The sequence below is a fragment of the Schistocerca piceifrons genome, chromosome 5, assembly GCF_021461385.2.
Source record: "Schistocerca piceifrons isolate TAMUIC-IGC-003096 chromosome 5, iqSchPice1.1, whole genome shotgun sequence".
NCBI lineage: Eukaryota > Metazoa > Arthropoda > Insecta > Orthoptera > Acrididae > Schistocerca > Schistocerca piceifrons.
Window position 1 is genome coordinate 333866195 of NC_060142.1, and position 23836 is coordinate 333890030.

The window sequence follows — 23836 nt, forward strand, 5'->3', positions numbered from 1 at the left end:
TTTGAGAAAACGTAGTATATACAATTCTAAACAATAAATGGCATAACACCATCAATATCTATAGACTTTGAACAAAAGTCTGTCGCTAAGGCAGACTATTCCAAATTTATGGGTGAACGCATTGATGATGATAATTTGAATTGGAAGAAACACGTTGATGATCTTCTGAAATGTTTGAGTTCAGCTACGTATGCTTTTTGGGTTATTGCAAATTTTGGTGATAAACATATCAGTAAACCAGCCTGCTATGCCTATTTCAATCACTGCTTTCATACGGCATTATATTTTGTTGTATTTATCATTAAGAGAATTAGTATTCATTGTGCAAAAGCATCTAATCAGAAAAAAAGCCGGAGCTACCTAGTGGTGTAAAATGCCGGGGCATTTATAAGTTAGGGAAAAGTCCAAAATAAGTGTCACTAATAAAATATTTTAAGCTGATACTTTGTATTGGAAAGGTGTTTTGCAACACTGCTCCTTTAGAGTTTGGGTAACCACATTGAAAAAGCTGCTTGAGAGTTAGAGGAGAGTTATTAGGGCAAGTAAATTCAACTGTAAACCTAACTTATTACGTCTTTAATGAGGTCAGTTATTGGGGTATTACACAATAAAAAAAAAGGAACAAAATAGAAAATTATAGTCTGTCTCAAATGTCACTACATCTGCCAATAAAGCATTTTTGTAATATTTATAAATACATTTATTGTCAAGACAAATATGCCATCTGTTTAATAGATTCGGTATTAATTTTGTTATCAATAATCATTCTTCAATAACATTCTTAGATTTGAAACAGATTATGAAGTGTGTTACATTACTAAGTGATAACAACGTTCTTTTTATACTGGCTTATCACTACACAGCGTTCAGTGTGTGTGTGTGTGTGTGTGTGTGTGTGTGTGTGTGTGAGAGAGAGAGAGAGAGAGAGAGAGAGAGAGAGAAGAGCAGAATTGTTAAAAAGGAAAATACATTATAAATGATAAGCAGCTGTCAGCATCAGGTGCCGTCTCTTGGTATAGAAAGTTGGAATTATAATTTTAAAAAATGCTTCCATCTTCTTTCATTTTGTTCTTAGTAATAAAGCAATGAATGCTATATGTAGGTTTAAGTGTAAACATTTGCTAACTATTAATTTTGGGAGTATCATCCCATCTCATATTTTAATTGGTAAATTATACATTCTAGCAGTAAAAACTTTATAAAAAGTACTTTTTTCATAACTGCCCAGATTTTGGGAATTTAAAATGGCTTTGGACAGATGTCCATTTATCAATGTCCTGCCCACCCGGGCATTTGCCTAGCCCACATCACTAAGCTCATGCAACATCATCTTGCATACATTTGTTTAAGTAACTTTGTATTTTCACAGTACCTCCATAATAAATATATTCACCTATGAAATTTGTCATTAATAACCCATCCCAGTTCAAAAATAATAAGCAAACTGCATAGTTACAGCACTAGAGGAAAGGATAATCTTCACTATTTTTGGTTAAATCTGACTTTGGCACAGAAAGGGGTAAATTATGCTGTCACAAAAGTCTGGTCACTTACCAAAAAGCATTAGAAGTCCAACAGATAGCCAACCAGTATTTAAAAACAAATTAAAAGATGTTTTGAATGACAGCCCCTTCTACTCAATAGATGAATTTTTAGATACGAAGTATTAAAAAAATAATTATATCCTGTAAAGAAACCTTATGTTCAACTGACTCATTCCACATCATCGTGAAATGTCGTATTCATGATCTATGGAAAAACTATTAATGTAACGTCATGCAATAAAAGTAGTATGTGTGATTCTGCTAGTGCTGAATTATTCATGAATTCATATTGTTTGTTGACAAGTTATGATCATTGAAATAAGAGCTAACTTCATTATTTGAAGAACACTTACACAATAATCTTTGCTTGTAGTTGTCAGCATCATTTACTTCCACTTCCTTATGTAGAGACTTCACTTCCGTGGCCATAGGTGTCTTTGCAGAAATACATGTCCCAATGAATTTGCTACAAACATAATGAAGTACATTGTAGGGTGCGCAAACTTCTTCCACTGTACTTGGTATATGATCACACAGTTTTTATACTACTTCTTTCTGTTAATAAAAGGAATGTTCCATACTAAAAGTCTCAACCATGTGGAAATGCTTTTCAGAAGTACAGGATTTTGCAAGCTTGCTAAGACCCTGCATTTCATTCTCTGAAAGTATGCTTTATGTAGTATAATTTGTTTCTTCATGATATTCAGTCCTTCAGTATGTTTGTAGGCTTGAGAAAAGGAACAGTTTTCACCTGTAATAACAAATTTCATTGATTTAAAGAGAGGCACAACACCAAAAAATTCTCTGCCACTAATTGGAGACATAGATTTATTCGTTCAGAAGTTCTGCTTGCTTTTTCTCTTTTTTTTTTTCTTGGCAGGAATTGTACCCTAATTGGTTAGTTCCTACTATGTACATAAGTTCCATTCAGTCTGTGATAAAAGTATAATTACTGTAGTTAAAAATGGCAGTGGGCCATTAAAAGGAAGTCATAAGTCAGTTTGATGATATCATCATCATCATCATCATCATCATCATCATCATCATCATCATCATCATCCCTTCAGATGTTCCAGCTAAGGACTACACACCAATTTAAATTTCTTATTAGTTTTTACTTGCTTTTCTTCCAGTATTTTTTCATCTGGTTGTTGTTTTCTCTTGCTGTCTTCTGACCGCTTCAGACAGTTTTTCACTATCCTGCGTTGGACTCCTTCCATTTTCAGTATTTTTTCCCTAAACACTTTTATATCAATTGTCCCTTCAGCTTTGTTTGTTTATTTTTTCCCAAATCCTTGTCTAGTTCATGGATCCAACTTGCTGACTTTTTATCCCACAAATACTTGAGAAGATCTTTTTGGTTCATCTACTGCCTTACGTTCTGTATAAATGTCCTAAACATACTAATCTTTTTTTTTTTCTCATTACTTCTCATATATTTTCTATGTTTTTCTCTGTGTTTTGATAATTAATTCATTTTTTTTCAACCTTCCATAGTTTCTCATAGGCCTAATATTTTTTCTAATAATTAGCCCTTCACTTATATTTTATGTATCTAAATAATAGTTTAATCGTAGACATTCACTTGCATATATGCCTTCTGACTTCACTACTGTATTGTAATGCCTATTTTTGCATTTTGAAACAGGCTTTCTTTATTGTAAAGGTCTTTACTTACACCATATACCTTTCCCATGTTATGTATCCTTTCATCTATAACTTCTTTCAAACCATTCCCAAGATATTTGAATATTTAACATCCTCTGGTTGGCCAGAATGTGTTTTCAGAAATTTTGGTCTATTTTTAATGTTGCTTAGAAATTTGTTTAAAGTTTTTATTGAGAAATTGTTATGCTGGCCATTTTTTCTGAAAGATTAATTTATATTACAGAAGAGATCACACTTTTGCAAAGTATAAAAAAGTCATCTACAGTGAAATAATTATTCGTGCAAGCATTTATGATGTAACATCTCTGAATCAAAGAAAATCCTCTGTTGGTTAGTGGCACTTTAAAAAAATATTAGTGTCCAGAATCAAATTAGATGTTATTCAAGTTAAGAATTGTTCATATGTACTAGTGTAGCATTGGTTATAGTTTTGATGAGTTTCTTTCGTATGAGAATGCTTTGCAGTTGACTTATCTTTTCAAAAAAGTGATTCACAAAACTACCATCCAAAATCTGTGACATCCGTATGTTGTAAAGTTTAAGAATGTATTCAGAGTTCAAACATAGTAAGTATTCCGAACAGACTGAACGCCTGCATGCGACCAGCATGGATTGCAAAAATTTTAATCATGTGAAACCTAACTTCTACTATTCTCACGCGGCATACAGAAAGCAATGGATCAAGGCGGTCAGGTAGATGCAGTATTTTTTGATTTGCAAAAGACATTTGACGCAGTATGACATCAATGCTTATTATCAAAAGTACAGTTTGTGAATAGATTGAAGATTCTTTGGAAGGGAGGATACAGAATGTTATCATGAATGGACTGACAGATATAGAAGTAAATTCAGGTGTGTGCCTCATGGAAGTGTGTTGGAGCCTGCGCTGTTCATGTTGTATATTAATAATGAGCATGTAGACAGCAGTAATAGTAACCTCGGACTTTTTGCAGATGATGCAATTATCTATAATGTCTTAAATAAGATGCACAAATATTCAGTTAAATTTCGATAAGACGTCAAAGTCATGCAAACAATGGCAACTTACTTTAAATTTTTTAGGAATTGTGAACGTCGCCAAAAAGGAAAGAAATATTATATGGTCTATGACTTTAATACCAGTGGGAGTCAATCAGCTCATACAAATACTTGGGTGTAACAGTTTGTAGGGATATCAAATGGAATGATCACATTGTCTTTGTTGTAGACAAAGCAGGTGACAGACTACAGTTCATTGATATAATGCTAGGAAAATGCAATCAGTTTACAAAGGAGATACAGAGTCATACCTCAGTGAGGAGAAGAGTGGCTGGAAAAGACAGACAGTAAGCTCCATTTAATAAACTTCACAATGTGCTTGTGGTGCGCCTCCTTCCAGCCATGCATGGGAGGATGAGATCCTCCTTACTCATCTTCGCATAGGGCACAGCCCTATGACGCATGGTTTCTTTCTCTGGCGAGAGGACTGTCCATTGTGTTGTGCATGTGGTGTATGGATCACAGAGTGCCACATTTTATTAGACTATTTTATTTTCAGAGCAAAGGGCAGTAGCTCATTTGCCATCTATTTTAAATGAGTCAAACAAATGTGGTATGGCTGTTCTCTAAAGTTTTAGGGGGTCTTTTAATGTGTTTTCAGAGTGGCTGGCTCATGATTTTCTTAACAGTTTAAACACTGTCTTCCATGATAAGTGCTATTTTGGTTGTGCAAGGTGAATACAGGGGTGAGGGTGGAGGGGGGAGTGCTGTGCAGTTTTACCTTGAATTGCTTCTTAGCTATTTTCTCACATTCTCTCCACTTCAGTCACATTCATTTCTACTAATTTTGTATAGGCACTAATAATACCACATTTTTCAAACTGTACAGAGCAAAAATATTAAAAGGCAAGGGTGACGTATTTAATATTAGTCATTACTACCACATTAAACCAGATGGCAGTTATAAGAGTCGAGGGACATGAAAGGGAAGCAGTGGTTGGGAAGGGAGTGAGACAGGATTGTAGCCTCTCCCTGATGTTATTCAATCTGTATATTGAGCAAGCAGTAAAGGAAACAAAAGAGAAGTTCGGAGTAGGAATTAAAATCCATGGAGAAGAAATAAAAACTTTGAGGTTCGCCGATGACATTGTAATTCTGTCAGAGACAGCAAAGGACTTGGAAGAGCAGTTGAACGGAATGGGCAGTGTCTTGAAAGGAGGATATAAGATGAACATCAACAAAAGCAAAACGAGGATAATGGAATGTAGTCGAATTAAATCGGGTGATGCTGGGGGAATTAGATTAGAAAATGAGACACTTAAAGTAGTAAAGGAGTTTTGCTATTTGGGGAGCAAAATAACTGATGATGGTCGAAGTAGAGAGGATACAAAATGTAGACTGGCAATGGCAAGGAAAGTGTTTCTGAAGAAGGGAAATTAGTTGACATTGAGTATAGATTTAAGTGTCAGAAAGCCTTTTCTGAAAGTATTTGTGTGGAGTGTAGCCATGTATGGAAGTGAAACGTGGACGATAAATAGTTTGGACAAGAAGAGAATAGAAGCTTTCGAAATGTGGTGCTACAGAAGAATGCTGAAGATTAGATGGGTAGATCATAACTAATGAGGAGGTATTGAATAGAATTGGGGAGAAGAGGAGTTTGTGGCACAACTTGACTAGAAGAAGGGATTGGTTGGTAGGACATGTTCTGAAGGATCAAGGGATCATGAATTTAGTACTGGAGGGCAGCGTGGAGAGTAAAAATCGTAGAGGGAGACCAAGAGATGAATACACTACGCAGATTCAGAAGGATGTAGGTTGCATTTGGTACTGGGAGATGCAGAAGCTTACACAGGATACAGTAGCATGGAGAGCTGCGTCAAACCAGTCTGTGGACTGAAGACCACAACCACAACAACAACAACAACACTACCACATTACACAGTCAGCTTACAAAAATAAACATTTTAGTTGCTGTTGTTATGAAAAATACTAAAATAAACATCTCACATATTTTAAACAAAACATTGAGTGCATTAGATAGATGCATTCATTGTTAACTGTTTGAGATGTGTATATATTGCTGCAAACAAAATAATTCAAGCACTTTGGTTGTCTCAGTTCAGCCTAGTGGAGTGAAAAGTTAATTTTCAGTAATAGGTTGGGAAAACTGTCACAGTGGTATCCATCCTTTGTATCCTGTGCCAAATGTGATCTGTATTATTTGTTAGGTATGTTGACAGTTGTTAAACCATCAGATGTAAAACTCGCCATTGTGGTAAGAGATGTTTCATCTTATCACTCTATTGTAAAAGGCACACTGATGCTCAAAGTGCCACTCTCTTTCTGTCATAGCATCTTCTCATCTTAAGACTATCATTTTTGCCGTGGTATAAAATTTTTGTGGTTAGTCCTTGTACGAAACTTATATATTAGTTCTTCTGTTCATGATTTAGAATTTCTGGATATTAAGAGATCCATCAGGCTGTTTCGGAAATGATGGAGAAACTCTGAAGGAGAGGAGAAGTAAGAATTTTCGGGTTTGCTAGTGGCATTGTAACTCTGTTAAAGACTGCCAAGGACGTGGAAGAAGAGTTGAATGGCATGGATAGTGTCTTGAAAAGGAGACAACAAGATCAACAATTAGAGTGAAACAAGGGTAATAGTGTGGTCAAGATTAATGGGGCAAGTCTTAAGGAATTACATTAGGAAATGTGGCACTTTTGCTATCTGGGGGAGCAATATAAATAACAATCGCTGAAGTAATAAAGAGATAAAATACAGGCTGGCAATAGCAAGAAGTGCTTTTTTGAGAAGAGATATTTTAACACTAAATACAAGTTTAAATGTTAAGAAGTATTTTCTGAAAATATATCTCTGAAGTGTAGTCTTGTACAGAAATGAAATGTGCTCAATAAACTGTTCAGACAAGAAGTGAACTGTAGCTTTTGAGAAGTGGTGCACCAGGTGAATGCTGAACATTATATTGATGGAGTGGACAAGTAGGAAAGAGCTACGTAATTAAGTTGGGGATAACAAAGTTATTGGCCCAATTTGGCTAAAATGAGGGACAGGTTACATTCTGAGACAACAAAAATACTTAGTTTGTAATGGAGTAAAATGTGTGGGATTGCTGGATTGCAGTAAGCGGGCAAAGTTTGATGTAGGTTGCAATAATTAACACAGAGGTGAAGAGGTTTGCGCAGGGCTGGAGAACTGTATCAGACCAGTTTTTGGACCGGAGACAACAGCTACAACAAGGTATACAAAACTTCTTAATTTCAAAATGCACTCAGAAACATTTTAAGCCACTTAGGTTTGTTTTTAGGGAATAAAGCATTAATGAAAATTCATTTAATAAAGGCAATGGAAACATTTTCTTGCAGTTATACACTTGTTCCTGTGTTATCTTGAAGATTGAAAAGATGTAACCTACAGAAGACATTAAAATTAGAAACAACAGTGTGAACCATTGTGATGCTCAACTGCTACTGCAGCCATAACTGGAGGGGCTGAGGATTTAAATACTGTTTTGAGTGTATGGCAGATAAAAAACAGAGAGAAATTTGAATTGGGCTTATACTCACAATTGCTTGAACAGACACCTCCTGTTCGTGAAAGGAAAGGGAAATCTACATATAAAGAAAATCATTACTTCAATATTGTGACTGAAGAATGGCCACTGAAACAGGAATGACTACAGGAAAGCTGATAGGAAGACAACGTTAAAATAATTGAAACTATGGGATTCAGAATTTTGTAAAATTCCTTCTTTGAGATACAAATTGAAACACTGAAATGAAAAAATATGTGTATGTCTACTGCAGTGCATGGAAGGTTGCTGTAAACCTTGAGTGAAGAGAGGTGCAAGGTACAAGAAATGATTAGAACGTAATGGGTTACTACTACATCTGAATCATACCTAAGAACTGAATCTTGACTGTTATTTCATTGTTAGTGATCAACATCAGCAAATACAAACATCAGATTTATTACAGGTGACATGTACATCAGAATAAATTTTTTTGTATATGGGTTCATATTTGTAATAATACATATGAAGATGAAATCTGCAGGAAAAATGGATTTTCTAATGTATTAATGAATGTTCTTGCATCAGTGTAGCTGCACCAATAGTCTTCACCATAATACTTACTGTATTTCCTCTTTTTGCAGGAAGTTTTATTTAAAATCATGACGAGATTGATAGCTCGCTGCCTTCCCCCGCCCCCCCCCCCCCCCCCCGGCCCCCCCCCCTCCCCCAAAGGCTCTTAAACTTCAGCTTGTTGGTTGTATGTACTTTTTTCCTTTGTGCTCCACCCAGAATATTTTATAACTTCTCTTGGATACTGCTAAAGAATGTATTTCCATTAAAAAATTTAAGGATGTTAACCACACAGAAAATTACCACATAAATGTCTTTTTATAACTCACAAAATATCTTTTGTGATATTGCACATACTTTTTTTTGATAGGAGAGTAATGAGAGTTTCCCTTCCTCCTGTAACTTCATTCAACACGCACAGTTGTCAATTTGCTGCAGCAGTGCTCTCATCAGTTACTTTGTATAATAGCTTGGTTACCTTTGTCACCAGTGATTTACTTCAAGTGTGTGAGTGAATGCTGTCTGCAGCCTCCATTTTTCATTTGAGCATGGAGACACTTCTAATGACTTTCTTATCCTTGGGTGTACGTCACTTCAAACTTTTAATGTAGGCTAAGTCTTCAAAAATAATTTTAGTGAATGAATGTCAACTAATACAGTGAAGGGATCTCTCTTTATTTTTGCCTAAGTTATGTTTCCAGACCTGTTGGTGGACGTAGCAGCATTTGCTATCTGTTGGGGCCATCCTCATATTTATTTTTTTCAGAAAAGAGGTGTTTGAATGTTGCTGATGTGCAGTGTCCAGCAGCTCTGATGCAGGTAACAACTACTACGAAATTGCTTGAGAAGCCTCTCTGTAAAACTACAATCAGTACACAAACATGTCCTGAACTGTCATTAGGAGTATTTATATTTAATGGGTTATATGACATTGTGATTGCATAAATACTTTGAAATAGAAAAGAAAGACCATTGCTACAATTAATATAATTTTTTCTGGATTGATGAGGTGAAATATCTGAAAAGGGAGGTGGGCATATTTTTGAAATATTCTGTGGGGTATTACATTGTATTCCAATAAATACCATTAAAATTTATAATAAATCAGTGACCCCCACCCCAACTTTGCACGGGTAGGACTAAGTATCAGCGGTAAACAGCTTGTCTGGTGTAGCAGTAATTTTGCTTACGAGCCACTGCATAGTGTTTATATTTAAAATTAAGAAAACGATGCTAGATAACTAGATATTATAACATTCTTGACAGCAGTAGCTTACTCTGTCCTTGTGCTGCAGTCAGACTGCCTTACACCTACCCCTTGCAGCCACAAACCTTCCTCTGGAATCAGCCGATTTAGTAGTGAAAACTGTAACAAAATCCCTAATGTAGTTTCAGAGATAAGGTCGAACACACAGACAGGAACTGCGTAGTGGGGACTGTAATTTATGTATGTATAGATAGAAGAAGGTAGGTAATACAGATTGTTGTGTCTTTGTCACCTGATGTTAGATCTTACTGAATAATAAATGAAAGAAACACACAGGCCTTTTTAAAAAAAAAATTAAAAAAATGAAGAAAACATGCTGTGTGCTTACAGGAGGTGGTACTGGTCGGTTCTAGGAAAAGAAGTCCTATAGATATAGGTCTGAAAACATACAATAGTGTACGTCACATCATAGGGCGCTCCAGTTTTGAACCATTATGTGCAGCCCCCAAATGCTAACCTGTTGAAAGCAGTGAAGTTTAGTCTTCTTCGGGATGTCTCGATGTAGACAGTGCTGGGCAGTGATAAATACTCTCCTCCAGACATGGCTGTACTTCAGTGGACATGGAATTTTATTTATTGTTGGCTGCAGCAGCACTTTATAAGGCTTGGCCATGTATACCATTATATCCTACGAAGCACTTGTCTGTTGCACTGCAGGAGTGCTCATCATGGTTATCAGTCATTTTCACACATATATGGTCTTCCTCCTTAGAGAATCACAACCTTGTGTGGACACACGTGGCTGCCCCCATGTTTGGTTACTTACATGGGACACATAGTGTTGTAATGGGTGCACTTTGTTGATAAACGTGTAATACATCAATGCCTTTAATTGTGCTTGTATCCAGAAATCAAATGGATGAAAGTCAGTTGAATGAGAGACCGTGCTTGCTGAAGCTCCTACGCCAATCCATCACTTTTTTTGTGTATTATATTTTGTCACAGGGGACATAGAAATTGGAGTTGTGTCCTGTCATACAAAGCCAGATCCATTCTGTCAAAAGGGAAATGTTCTGTAATAGTGCAGGTAATTTAGTGCACAGAAATTGGTGTTACACAGCACCTGGTGTTATGCATCACCTATTAATTTGTCATTTACAGTATATAGTCATATGTTTCTGTCACTTACAATTCCTTCCCTCAGACATACTGATACTAAAGTGAAACTGATGTCCTGCTTCCAATATTGCATGAGGGTTTGCAGTTGCCCTCATGTGATTATCATGAGATAATTTATTATTCATTCTAAGTAAATCCCCCCACCCCCTCATTCATAAATAAAATGCAAATTGTGAACTTTGTATCTTCACTGTTTCAGCTTTGAATCTATTCACAGAAGAGTAATGTGGGATATTGGCCTTTTGGCCAGAGAGCTCACAGCACACAGTGATGCAGGTGAAGTAACTGTTGTGCAGAATGATTTGTGACACAAGAGTGTGATTTATGCTCTCAGGGGCCGCAGTTATTCTCAAAATTGTTTCTTTGTGATTTACTTGTTGTCATTGTTGCTGCTATGTATCTGTGTGAGGTCAGTCACACAATCCTGTCTCCGGTCTGTTGATAATTTTTATTGGATCGCTGTTAGTGGTACTGGGTTTTAAGTATCTGAAACAAAATTCAAGATTAATTCTTCAGATTGGAATAGCTGAAACCATTTTCCTTGACAGCTATAAAACCATTGAAACTATTTTCTCTCATAAATATTTTCAGAGGCCCAATGTGCTCAAGTATTTGATGATAACTGGTCAAGCAGTGATGCAGCATGTGCATAGCCTTTATGTTGACTTTGATTAGCCCAATTATAGGATCTAGTGCTGTGCACACTGATGCTTATAAATAAATAGTAATGTCTTGGACAATATGTTAGTCATAAATTCATGCAGTCTCACGGAATCTAAATTCCTGTAAACCTCTTCATGGATCAACAAGACTCCTTGTCTTGGAGGAAGCATAAAAAACTAGTAGTCACTCCTGCAACATCAGAGCATGAAAACTATTTACATGGGAATTCTAATTAAATGGGCCGGCTGGTGTGACGTTCTAGGCGCTTCAGTCTGAAACCGCGTGACCGCTACGGTCACAGGTTCGAATCCCTGCCTCGAGCATGGATGTGTGTGATGTCCTTTGGTTAGTTAGGTTTAAGTAGTTCTAAGTTCTAGGGGACTGATGACCACAGATGTTAAGTCCCATAGTGCTCAGAGCCATTTGAACCATCTAATTAAATGCTGGGGAAAATACATTTTAATTCTCTAATAAGTATCGCAGCCATTTCTAGAGCAGATGCTACTTCAGAAACGCCATCTCTCGTCTTTTCAAATATGGAGATCAGTTTACTTTGTCCAATAAAACTCAGTGCAGCAAACATTTTCTAATAGTAATAAGTGCACTATTTAAAAAAAATTATTGTTATGTCACTGGCTATGTATAAGAGAGATCCAAATGGCACCCACCTGTCGGTTTCTTTCTATTTCACAAGAAAAGTTGCCTGTTGAACCATGCTCACTTCCTTCAGGATCTGAAATATCTCTCTCTCTCACATGCACTTGCGTTCCACATATCCATCCAAGACTATTTTGTAAACCACTCCTTATTTCTTTAAATTTATCCTAGTCATTTTATTTTCCTTCTTTCTGTTAGTCAGTGATTGCATCTGCTCTCACACACTGCTCTCATCTTTCATTGATCCATCCAGCATATTTTTTCCACCCTTCATCGTGTGCACTTCTGAAAACTGTCTGGACTTTCTCAGTCTACCTTCCATGTTGTCTGTGTTTCAGCACCATACAGGACACTTCATACAAAATATTGTATGAGACTTTCCCTCAAATCTTTTCCATATTGCTACTGCAAACTATTTCCTTACAAAATGCATCTTCCATCATTGCTGTCATAATTCCAGTTTCTGTGCTGCACTTCAATTTCTATTCTGCTTTGTACGTATTTGAAGTTGTGCACATGTGCTTCTGTTTCTCTATTCAAAATTATCTTTAGTATGTTTAGTTTCCTCCCCCTGCCAGTACTATTGTTTTCTTTTATATTGATTTTCTGTCCATGGCTCTTCTCCTTTATTGACAAACACTGTTTTATAGCACTCATTTTCATGTATTACTTGAAGGACCATGTTGTCTACAAACCTCAAACACAATATTCTTCTTTCTCTTCTTTTTACCCACCATCCAGTTGCAGCTGGCTATTGTGTGCTTATATGCTACAGCATACTGTAAATATTACGTTAAAATTACACTGTTTCTTTTCAGATATGAGCAGGAAATTACACTAAAATTATTCCATTTCTCTTCAAATTCTCTTGCTGATATGCAAATAAAATGGATGAAAAATGTTTGGTAGCTCTCTCTCTGTGCTAATTAAAAAACCAGTGTCGCGTGCTGCTGAAATGATTGTCAGCCGTGCTTCATCAGCTCAGAAGAAAACATGGTTGTCTGTTGTAGACTGCACATTCTCTGATGTGACATCATCCCTTCTGGCACTGCAAGTGCCAGGTCAGTATTTTTCTTTTAAATTGGATGTAGTGTTTATATCCATATGATTACTCTGCTATTCACAGTAAAGCGCCTGGCATAGGGTTCAATGAACCACCTTCAAGCTGTCTCTCTACCATAGCACTCTCGAACGGCGTGCAGGAAAAGCGAGCGCTTAAATTTTCCTGATTTCTCTACATATTGTGCAAGTATAGAGAATGAGGGATTTTTGAGGAGCTGTGGTTGTAACTGCGCAGTGACTGAGTGGTCTAGCACACAGACTGGCAATTTGTTGACTTGGGTTCGACTTGTGCTGTTACCATCTCCTTCTCTCTCTTTCTCTCTCTCTCTCTCTCTCTCTGTAAACTATTAACTATAATATTTCAATAAACTTCACAGTTCACTTTATATACGTAAAATTACAGGGTTGCCACAATCTGTGTCAATCAGGGAATTTCAGACGTGTCAGGGAAATTTGGAAAAAAAAGGAAAAAAGAAAGAAAACACCACACTGGAAAATCTCGATTTTTGTCTCAGTGGTTGAAATGGTTTGTTTACTGAGATGAGATGTCATGCATCGCCACTGGCTGCGTGCAGCTGAGTACGTGTGTCGCTTCCCTTCTCCCTCGTTCTTACTTGTCCCCCTTTCTACTACTCCCCTCAGCTTGAAGTCAGTGCTGCCACCACTTCTTGCTACTAGCCTAGCAGCTTCCAACAAGAGGTAGGGAGGTGCAAGGAGTGGTTCGTTTGGATCTGATTCTCAGGAACTGTTGATGTAGCCCCCGGAGCCAGTGGTCATGTTTGCATGAGCTTTGTCTTGAGTGATTGTGTGTGCGTTCTCATTTTCTGACACAGGCTATGGCCAAAACTTTAGTTGTGAGAATGTGATTGTCTTTTCTATGTGCCTGTCTGGGGCTCAGCGATCATCTTTATGGTGAGTTGCTACATATCCTCATTAGTATTGATTCTCACAGTATTTGCACGAGTTATCTGTTGCATGGATTGATCATCACAGTCTCATTTCATTAACATAGTGTCGGTGACATGTGAATAGCAGGCCACACAAGTGGACTTTCATGAGGGGCTATTTCTGTGGATATTCTCTAATGGATCAGGCCTGCCAATCTGAAGCCCACCGTTTCCCATTAATGTGCAGGTCCTGCCCTTCGGATCTAGTCTCATTGATTTGCCTGCAGGCTGGGTCTGTTTGTGTGTGACGTAATGCGATGGATTTTTGTGATATATCCATGGACTCAGGACAGTGGTGCTCCTCGGCAGGTCAGAGGTCATGGGTGATGGATTTCAGGAATTGTGACTGCCTCACTGCAAGTACATTGTACACTGCAGCATTTTATAGACATTTTATTTAGTCTGGTCCAATTTTGACACTTCGAAAGGTGTTTGTATAGTAGAAAGTATGGACGATAAGAAGAAAATTGTGACAGTCGCTGGTAGTTTGCACGCTATGTACTAGTGTATTCCTTGAAAGAAAACTCACACAATACTGGTAAAATAATAGACATAATATAGTGGGTAACAACCAACAATGACAAACATAGTAAAACCAACATTTTATTAGGGGCCACCTACAGTGTTGGTTTATGAAACTCTTCCCCGCTTTATACACTTCTCTCAAGAGGCCTATGTTTTCTGAGATTATTTCTGAAATTGGTGAAGGTATTTTAAATCTGTCTTGCAACTTCAGGGAAATGCGTATTTTTGTCAGCAAAAGTGTTGAGTTTTATTGAAATAAAATAACATTAGTGGTCTCAATGAAACATATATACCATTAGCTTGCTTTCTCCATCCTAAAACAGTTCATTACAAAAGATGTTGATGTTAGTACTTAAAATTTTTGCTCACATGTTTAAAAAATGCAGAAGTCCTTCCATTTTTTTGTCAAATTACATCATTACTTATCCTTGAGACCTCAAACTTTGTCAGGGAAAAATGCTAAAACTTGTCTGGAAATCAGGGAATTTCACTTGGGGTAAATTGCGGCAACCCTGAGTTGAATATATTCAGTTTAATTATGATTACTACCCTTGTAAGTCAGAAGGGTATAGGCTATGTGGTGGTAAAAAAAGCGAGGATACAAGGAAATGTAATAAGAGGGTTGTCTACAAAGTAAGTTCCATTTGTTTATATAAAACAAACATATACAGATACAGAAAAAATATTTATTGTACAAAAATCTACAACTGTTAAACTACTTTTCTACATAGCTTCCGAAATTTTGTAGGCACTTGTCATAGCATGGTACAAGTTTCTATATGCCTTCTTCATAGAAGGTTGCCGCCTCTGTAACATGGGGTAACATGTTCTTTCAGCGCGTCATCATCGTTGAAGTGTTGACCACCAAGGACAGATTTTAGGTGTAAGAAGAGATGAAAGTCGCTAGGAGCAAGGTGCAGGTTGTACGGAGGATGATCAAATGCGTCCCAGTGAAATGCCTGTAAGAGTTGTTTGGTCACATTCGCCGTGTGAGGTCGGGCAAAGTTTTTGAAATTTCGGTTTTTCAGTAACAATTTCATGAATTAGTGATTGTGAGATTTGCGGAACTTCCATAGCAAGGGCACTAAGTGTAAACTTACGGCTGTGCTTAATCTTCTCTTCAGTTGTGTGAACCAGTTCATCAGTAACCACAGACGGGTGTCCACTTCGTTCTTCATCGTGCACTTGATCACACCCTTCATTGAACAGTCTGACCCATCTCCTAACCATTGAATCACTCATAGCATTTTGTCCATAAACCTCACAGGTTTTCCAATGAATTTCCTTTGGTTTAACTTTCTTTGCGTTTAGAAAATGAATCACAGATCTGATTTCACACTTGGCGGCATTTTCAATTACGGCTGACATTATAAAGAAGCACTACAAAGCACACGTCGACAGCAGCGATCTGAAAATGGCGTATGTCTTCTCGTAGAGTCAGGGTAACTGCCGCACGAGCTCGGAAATGCGATTGTAGCGCTGCCGCGAATAGAAATAGAAATGGAACTTACTTTGTGGACAACCCTTGTGTGAAAGTGTTCTCTGTAGATGGTCTGCTAAAGAGGCCCCTTCACAGTAGATCTTTGGATGAGAAAGTGAGATTGAAAGAGTTAGGTGTATATATAATCAGATTCTTAATTTTGCAGAACAAATCCATAAACTTGAATACCCAAACACTCTTGAAAAATCTAGGAGGAAATTGCCCCCAACTATCAGAGAAATTGAAAAAGTTGTTAAAAGCTTGTAAAGCATGTGGAAAAGCCTGTGTTCCAGCAGAGCTTTTAAAATGGTCTCTGCCAACGGTAAAAAGCTAAAATTAATATTTGAAAGAACCTGGAAAACAAAAAAACACCTAGGAGAGTGGAAGGTGGCCTTGATTCTTCTGCTACATAAGAAAAGCAATAAGCAAAATGTTGACAGCTATAGAGGAATTTCTTTGCAACCAGGTGCGTGTGACATTTTCCAAGTTTATGCTAAACAGAGTTGAACTAACAGTGGAGAGTAATTAGATGAATATCAAGGTGGCTCTAGGAAGGGCATATCATGATCTGAACAAATATTTAATCTGAAGTCAATCATTTGCCACAAAATACTGAATTCGAAAGATGATTGTTGGTTCCAAGAGGCCACTGATTCTGTTGACAGAAAATATGGATTAAAAAACTGAGTAGGAGCAGGTTGATTCCACTTTCAGGTTCTTGGAATATTTCCCCTCAGTGGGCCGAGGGAAAAGGTAAAATGCTGTCCAAAGATTTACGTGTGGAGTATGGGGATTTGCGAGCAGCATTTCACGTAATGATGCAGTAGCCCCAGGGTTAAGGCAATTCGCTAGTAGTTTATTGACTCGGGTTCAATTGCAGCTGCTGCCATAATTTTATTATTATTATTATTATTATTATTATTATTATTATTATTATTATTGTTCCTTGCAATGTTATTAATTATAAAATTTAAGTAGTTCAATTTATGTGTGTGAAATTAACATACTCACTGTAGTTGAGTTTCTAACTTTGTAAGCCAAAAGCTATATGCCAACACATTGTAGCACATGGGCAAAATTTTGCACAAGAAGCCACTGCTCCCATCATTTAGTGAACAGTGTTAAATCAGATTTTCTAAGTACAGATTGAAACACCCAAGTCATGATATGTACTAGACCAAGAAACTAGGCTCATTTGTATAATACTGAATCATTGTGGTTAATTAATTGTTTCCTAACCTAGAATTGGTTACTTTGAATCAGTATGCTTCTACCATGTGATAATTTCAGGCAGGATCTTTTTTATTGTTGTTATTTCATTTCGCCCTTTAAAATTCCGACAGTTAACTTTAATCTACTTGTTTTTCTTATCTTCCGAATATTTCTTCAACCTGTCACTAAGAGTCTGCCATCATTTTATTGTCTGTGCATGTTTTAGTTTGACTTCTTTCCGTTAGTTGTTTGGGTGTGAACTTAATGAGAGTCGATCTCCCTGCATGTCATCAGAATAGTTGACAGGCCAACTGCAACTCCCTGTTTTTGTGTTCACTGGAACTAACTAAAGTTAAATGTGAGAACAGTTTTGTTTCAGTAGAGAAAGATTGTAAATCTGCTCGTGTTATATTACTGATTGACCAGTTGATTATGATCAAGTACCTAATAACATAATTTGTCACTGAATGTGTTAAGAGTGAAAATAACTGAATTACTGTTCAGCAGTGCTAACACTGTTAAGCAAAATTGGGTTATCAGTTTTGAAAGACTGTTTAGAATTTAATGTCATACATTTTAAACACAGTATCAGCTTGTACATATAATTCTGTATCTGATTAACGTACCACATATTGTGTCTTCCCTATGTAAGAGCTTTTTCTTGTGTAGATGTGGACGACATTTCTCAAGGAAGTACATAAACTCTCTCTGCACAACTGTTTGTGTTTTGGAACCGAGATATAAACATGCAGTCATTCCTTTTTTAGAGGAATCAGACTGGAGCTCTTATCCCATTATCCCAATTTAGGTTTGCTGTTGTTTTCTTGAGCCACTTGAGACTGGTTGCTTCATCAAATCATCACTAGTTTCCACACCTGTCCTTGTCCATGTGAACTATTGCAATTTGTAATGGTCTCAGTGTTGGTGGGGCTTGAGACTATAAACTTTCTATACAGTTATAGTTATCACTAAATTACTCTTCTACTCAGTGATTATGTCACTGTGATGTACATAATTCAACATACCGTGTATCATTCTGTTATCTTTCCGTAGTTTTGTTTATTGAAACTGCAAGGTGAGCTACAAGCTGAGGATGTGGATCGTTGTTGATGTGAAATAATTTGTAGCGGGGATGCTGTGTATTGAGTGCTAGCTACAAGTCATCGGGATTATATAGACATGTTTGGTTCCGCTTGTGTGAGATATTTAGTTTCTTAACTTTTCAGGCTTCTTAATTGCCTTAATCACTAGCAGGAATTTAACTGGTCCTCTGGGGAGTCCTAATGAGCAGTCACTTTTCAAGAAAATATTGGAGATTAATGATATTGACAAGACATCAGCAAAGCAGTAATGATAAGGCACATCCATTCTATCAGTACAACATTTGTAATAATTAACATTTGACGTATCTCCAAAATTGTTTCATAATGGGCAATGATTATGGAAACATGTACTTCGAGTCAACAGTCTCCTTAACAGCAGAAATCGTGGTTGAAATCCTATAACAGCAGAATATCACTATGCTCTGCAGGCTGTTAATGAAGGTCCAAGCATGTAGATTTGGTTCCCAGATATGTGACTCAAAGACCTCTTAAGTAATAGAACCTAGTACTTTGTCCTTGATGGTCAATATTTATCAGAGACATAGGTATTATAAGGAGTGCCCTTGGGCAGTGTGATGGGATTGCTCTTATTGTCTATACACATAAATTATCTAGCTTTCAGAGTGAGTAGCAGTTTGTGGTAATGCTGTGGTTTACAGGAAAGTATCATTGTTGAGTGACTGTAGGATGATACAGCAACATCAGGAAAATGTTAGATTACTACTCACCATAAAGATGACCCATTGAGTTGCAAACAGGTACAATGAAAAGACTTTTACACATTGTAGCTTTTGGCCAAGGCCTTCTTCAGCAGAGTAAACACACATGTTCACACTAGGAAGCACACCTAGTGAGGTGTGCTCAATTGTGTGAATGTGTGGTGTATGTATGTTTACTTTGCTGAAGAAGGCTTTGGCCGAGAGCTACAATGTGTAACAGTCTTTTGATTGTGCCTGTCTGCAACTGAACAAGTCATCTGTACAGTGAGTAGTATTCTGTCCTTTTCCTAATGTTGCTGATATTCCAGCCTGGAGTTTCCATTCTTTGTAGGGTAATACAAGATGACTAAGACATAATTTCTAGTTGGTGTGATGAATGGCAGCTTGCCCTTAATGTAGAAAAATGGAAGTTAAATTTAGATAAGTAGGGAAAAACCATCCCATAATGGTCGAATACAGCATTAGTAGTGTGCTGCATGACACTGTCACGCTGGTTAAATATTTAGGAATAACATTGGAAAGAAATGTGAAATGCAAGAACAGCTTGAGGATGGTAGTAGGAAAGGTGAATGGTTGGCTTCAGTTAAATGGGAGAATTGGAGGAAAGTGTGGTTCATCAGCAAAGGAAACCACATACAGACCACTGGTGTGACCCATTGTTGAGTACTGCTCATGTGTTTGGTATCCATGAAGGTCAGATTAAAGGAAGACATAGAAGCAATTGAGAGGTGGGCTGCTAGATTTGTTACTTGTAGGTTCGATCAACACAAGAGTATTACGGAGAGGCTTCATGAACCCTGATGGGAATCTCTGGAGGGACGGCAATATTCTTATCGAAGAGCACTATTGAGAACATTTAGAGAATTTGCATTTGAAACTGCCTGCTGGATGGTTTTGCTGCCTAATGTACATTTTGTGTAAAGACAGAGAAATTAGGTCTCTTGCAGAGGCATATAAATAGTTGTTTTTCCCTCCCTCTATTTGCAGTGAACCGGAAAGGAAGTGACTAGTAATGGTATAGGATACTCTCCACAATGTACCTTGAAGTTGCTGTGAGACATAGATTACAGTTTTTCAAACTCTAGTCTCATTGACAAATGCATTCTGTAGCTTTCTCAGTAGCAGTTTTCCATCTGTGCAGTCAGATTTGGGTTGGATTAGAGAGCGTGTGTGTTAATTGTATGTCATGTTTAAGTGCTATAAGTAGCTTTCCTCAAAGTTGTCATGTTTGGACACAGGCACTTTAAATTGAAAATGAAAAATTTTGTATACTGGTATACTGATTGGCATGGTTTATTCTGAACATGACTTCCTGGCTGGCATGGTTTATTCTGAACATGACTTACTGCTTCTGTGGTTTAGTAGCTTTTGTAGTTTTCTACAGAGACAATGGTTTTGGGTGCAATCCCAAATGGCTACTCCCTAGATTTTTGTGCTCACTTGCATTATCATGCAAGCTGCTGTGGCACTGTTGTTTCGAAAGGGTTGCACAAAGTTTAGATCCAGAAGGTAATTGTCATCAGTGTTGAAAATTATCACTTTCTTGATATTCTTTGGTAACATTTTCATTGCTTCACCTGAAGAATTACTAACTTTAAGTGCAACATCTTTTTTAATGATTGTACAAAATATATGTTGTTAACAAAAGCAAAGTATGTTTTATACTTGTACAACAAATGTAACAGTAAAGTAAGTCTGCATATTGGCATAAAATGTAATAAATTTGTAGGTACCAAAATCATAGGTTTGTAATGTTTTGTTTTAACTTAATTACAAAGCTTACAGCAGATTAGATGTACTTTTTGCTTTGTGGATTTATAATGGGGAGACACTCAAGGATTATTCTTCATCTGTTTTGGCACCAATGAAGACATTCTTACTCCAGTTCTATGTTATTGGCCTTCTTGTCTCATGAAAATTATTAATTGACATTTCCATATTTGTGGAAATGTCAAGAACTTAATTTAGCAATCTTGTTTCATTGCTTAGCCAGTGAAATGGTGATTATCCTTAATTTTGTTACGTTTGCTGTATAATTTATATTTTCGTGATTGCTTCTGCTTTTGAACTCTTTGTGATGATGATGGTGGTCATTTTCTGCAGAATTTACGTGAATCGCTGTTTATAAATTTACTCACAACTCTATCTTTGTAGCCGTCTTACACACACTTCTTGTGGTGTTCTGATCTGCAGATCCTCAATCTTATCCAGAGAATTTCTAGAAACAATCATAGAAATCAAATTGACTTTTGATACTAAAGGAACCGGTTCTTAACAATTAAAAAAAAAAATGGAATGCACACCTCTCCGGCCCACACTTCAGCACGCGTGGAAAAAAAAAAAAAAAAAAAAAAAAAACACGTATGTATGTATATATGTACATAGGTATGTATGTATGTACAAAGGTATGTATGTCTGAAGAGCAACCATACCGCGAAACTTGTACTTAACCCTGCCAGCGTTGTTAGTAGCCATGTCACATTATTCCTTCCTCCCCCCTACCCTTACGGTAGCTCAGTTTATCTTTGTAGTTCACAAGATTTTCTTTTCATATTGTTAAGAGTGAAATGGAACTTTAAATGTTGTTACACATTATTTGTTAGTGGTGGGCTACCTGTGTGGCATCACAATTACTGGTTACCAAAAAGAAAACATAGAGAAAGGGTGTAATTAGTTTTTACGTAAGTGGTTGTCCCATTTCAACTTTCCTATAAAGTTCTGGATGCCACATGCCCATGGGTGTCACTGCCATAACCAAAGAGATTTTTTGGAGAGCTGGTGATGGAGTACGCAGAGAAGTGGAGTAAGAAGAGTGACATTAGTATATGAGTTCGTGACAGTTTAAACTGATCAAACAACAGTGCAACAACTAGGAAGTACTTGCCACATGAAGTTAGGGTTATATTTCAACAATAAACAGAAAATTACGTATAATGGAGTTAATAGAATGGCAGATGGAATAGTCCTTGTGTATGTTATAGTGTATGACCTCCAAATCTTCTGCATCATTATTGTAGCCATTTAATGAAAATATACTTTGTTGTTTTAGTTGTTTAACACAATGGGGTTACTAAATGTTTTGACGGGTTGATGCCAAGTTGCTCTCCAAACAACAGTCATCATCTTCTACACTCTGCGGTATGAGACTTACTAAATTTAGGAGTGTTAATCAACTGACATGTCAGTGTATGAAGATTTTCAAATGAGAAATATTTCCATCCACTAAGTTTTTCTATATTTATTCCTACCAGATTGGTAAAGCAAAGTTTTGTAGTCCTAGTCTTTTTGCTTGCCCATAATTGCAACAAAGCACAGATGTAAGATGTATGTTGATACCCAGCTCAAAGGTTTTGTTGTGTAATTCTGTTGGGGCATTATTAAAAGCAGTGCTCCTCTTTTCAGTATTTTACATTAAGGAATAAGAAATTGTATACATTGTATATTGAATTCAAAGTAAATTTCTTATATATACATGAGGTTAGAAAAAGTTCACAGTAATAAACTACTAGTGCCATTACATTTGTGTAATTGAGTATATCTCTGAATAATCTAAGGCAAAATATTATGACTAACTGTAATTTGAATTTTTGTAGTTTAAAACTATAATTCTGGAGCTCTAACTGTAAGTTTGTGCTCTGATGGATTGTTTTGTGTACTGATTGTAGTATTTATAGAACTGTTTTTTATTCATCACAAAATGTTAGAAACTGTTGTTCATTGTATCTGAGCACTAATTACTTTTCTTGAACTTATGTTCTCCCTAGTAAGTTACTTTCACCAAAATAACAAAGCATTGTAATACAGATTTTTGTATTTTACAAAGATCAATAAGTTATGAAGTGTAAGTTTAATGTGTGCATTGTACTGGATTGTTTTGTGTACTGATTGTAGTGTTTCAAGAATTTGGGAATTGTTTTCCATACTCCTACAGAAACTTGCAACAACAATGTGAATTTTTTGAGTTAGCTAAATTGAGGTTCATTCCTCTTTACAGAGTATGGTTCTAAGCTTTAGAGTATCAGAGCTTCAGATGCTTTTAGGCTTTGCGGGCAGAAATAAATCTGGGAGGAAGACTGAGTTACAAGCAAGAGCTGTGGAACTGCTAAAGCTCCGTTCAACACCTGTAACAATGAAGATTAAGGAGCTCTATAAGTCTATCCAGTAAGTATGACCTGGCTGTAGATAGCCTTATTTTCAAAGCTTCTTTTCCCTAGGTACTTCAGAGACATCCTTTTGTGCTCTGAAGGTGAACTGCTTACCTTCATTGTTTCACATGCAGTTCATATTTTCTGCTAATCACTGCAGGCTCTCTGGCTTCAATATTATTTGTGCTTCATTCTTCTTGCATGTTGTATCGTTATTGAAGATGTATAGCATTGCTATTTGTGATTTCACAACCACCATGACTGTGATATTGAACTAAAGAGAAATGAAACAAAACCAAATAGTAATTGATGAGTTATAGGCAGCTAATGAGAGCATTGCGGCAGTTTTTCAAAAGGTGAAAACTGAATCATTTCCAGTGTAGGAGTTTTGTATAGAAAATTATTATGTTTAGTTTTCTTTCGAGCAGGATTTTTGTCATTTTGTCCACCTCATTGGTATTTAAACATGCCTATAATTGTGGTTTCATAACAGTGTAGTAGGGCGGGGATAGGGATAAGTTCTGTTTTGCTACTGACTAACTCACTGGTATTTAAGTTCAGTGTTACAGTTAATTTTTCTTTCATTAGCATAAAAAAAGCTTTTGAGTGGGTATATTTTTCTTAGCATTTAGATTGTCATATCTG

General features: G+C 36.7%; 1 protein-coding gene across 4 annotated transcripts in view; it reads left to right on the plus strand.

Annotated features, from left to right (window-relative positions):
- Positions 1-23836, plus strand: part of LOC124799319 (E3 SUMO-protein ligase PIAS3) — a 290452-nt gene that overhangs the window by 31537 nt on the left and 235079 nt on the right. For 2 of the 4 annotated variants that reach the window (XM_047262906.1, XM_047262907.1), the window contains exon 2: positions 23041-23207. The exons of 1 other annotated variant lie outside the window; for it this stretch is intronic. In XM_047262906.1, coding sequence (XP_047118862.1) covers positions 23041-23207 — 167 coding nt within the window. Of the gene's footprint in view, positions 1-8951; positions 9112-23040; positions 23208-23836 lie in introns of those variants that run through there. One more of the 4 variants, XM_047262909.1, reaches the window with a different exon arrangement.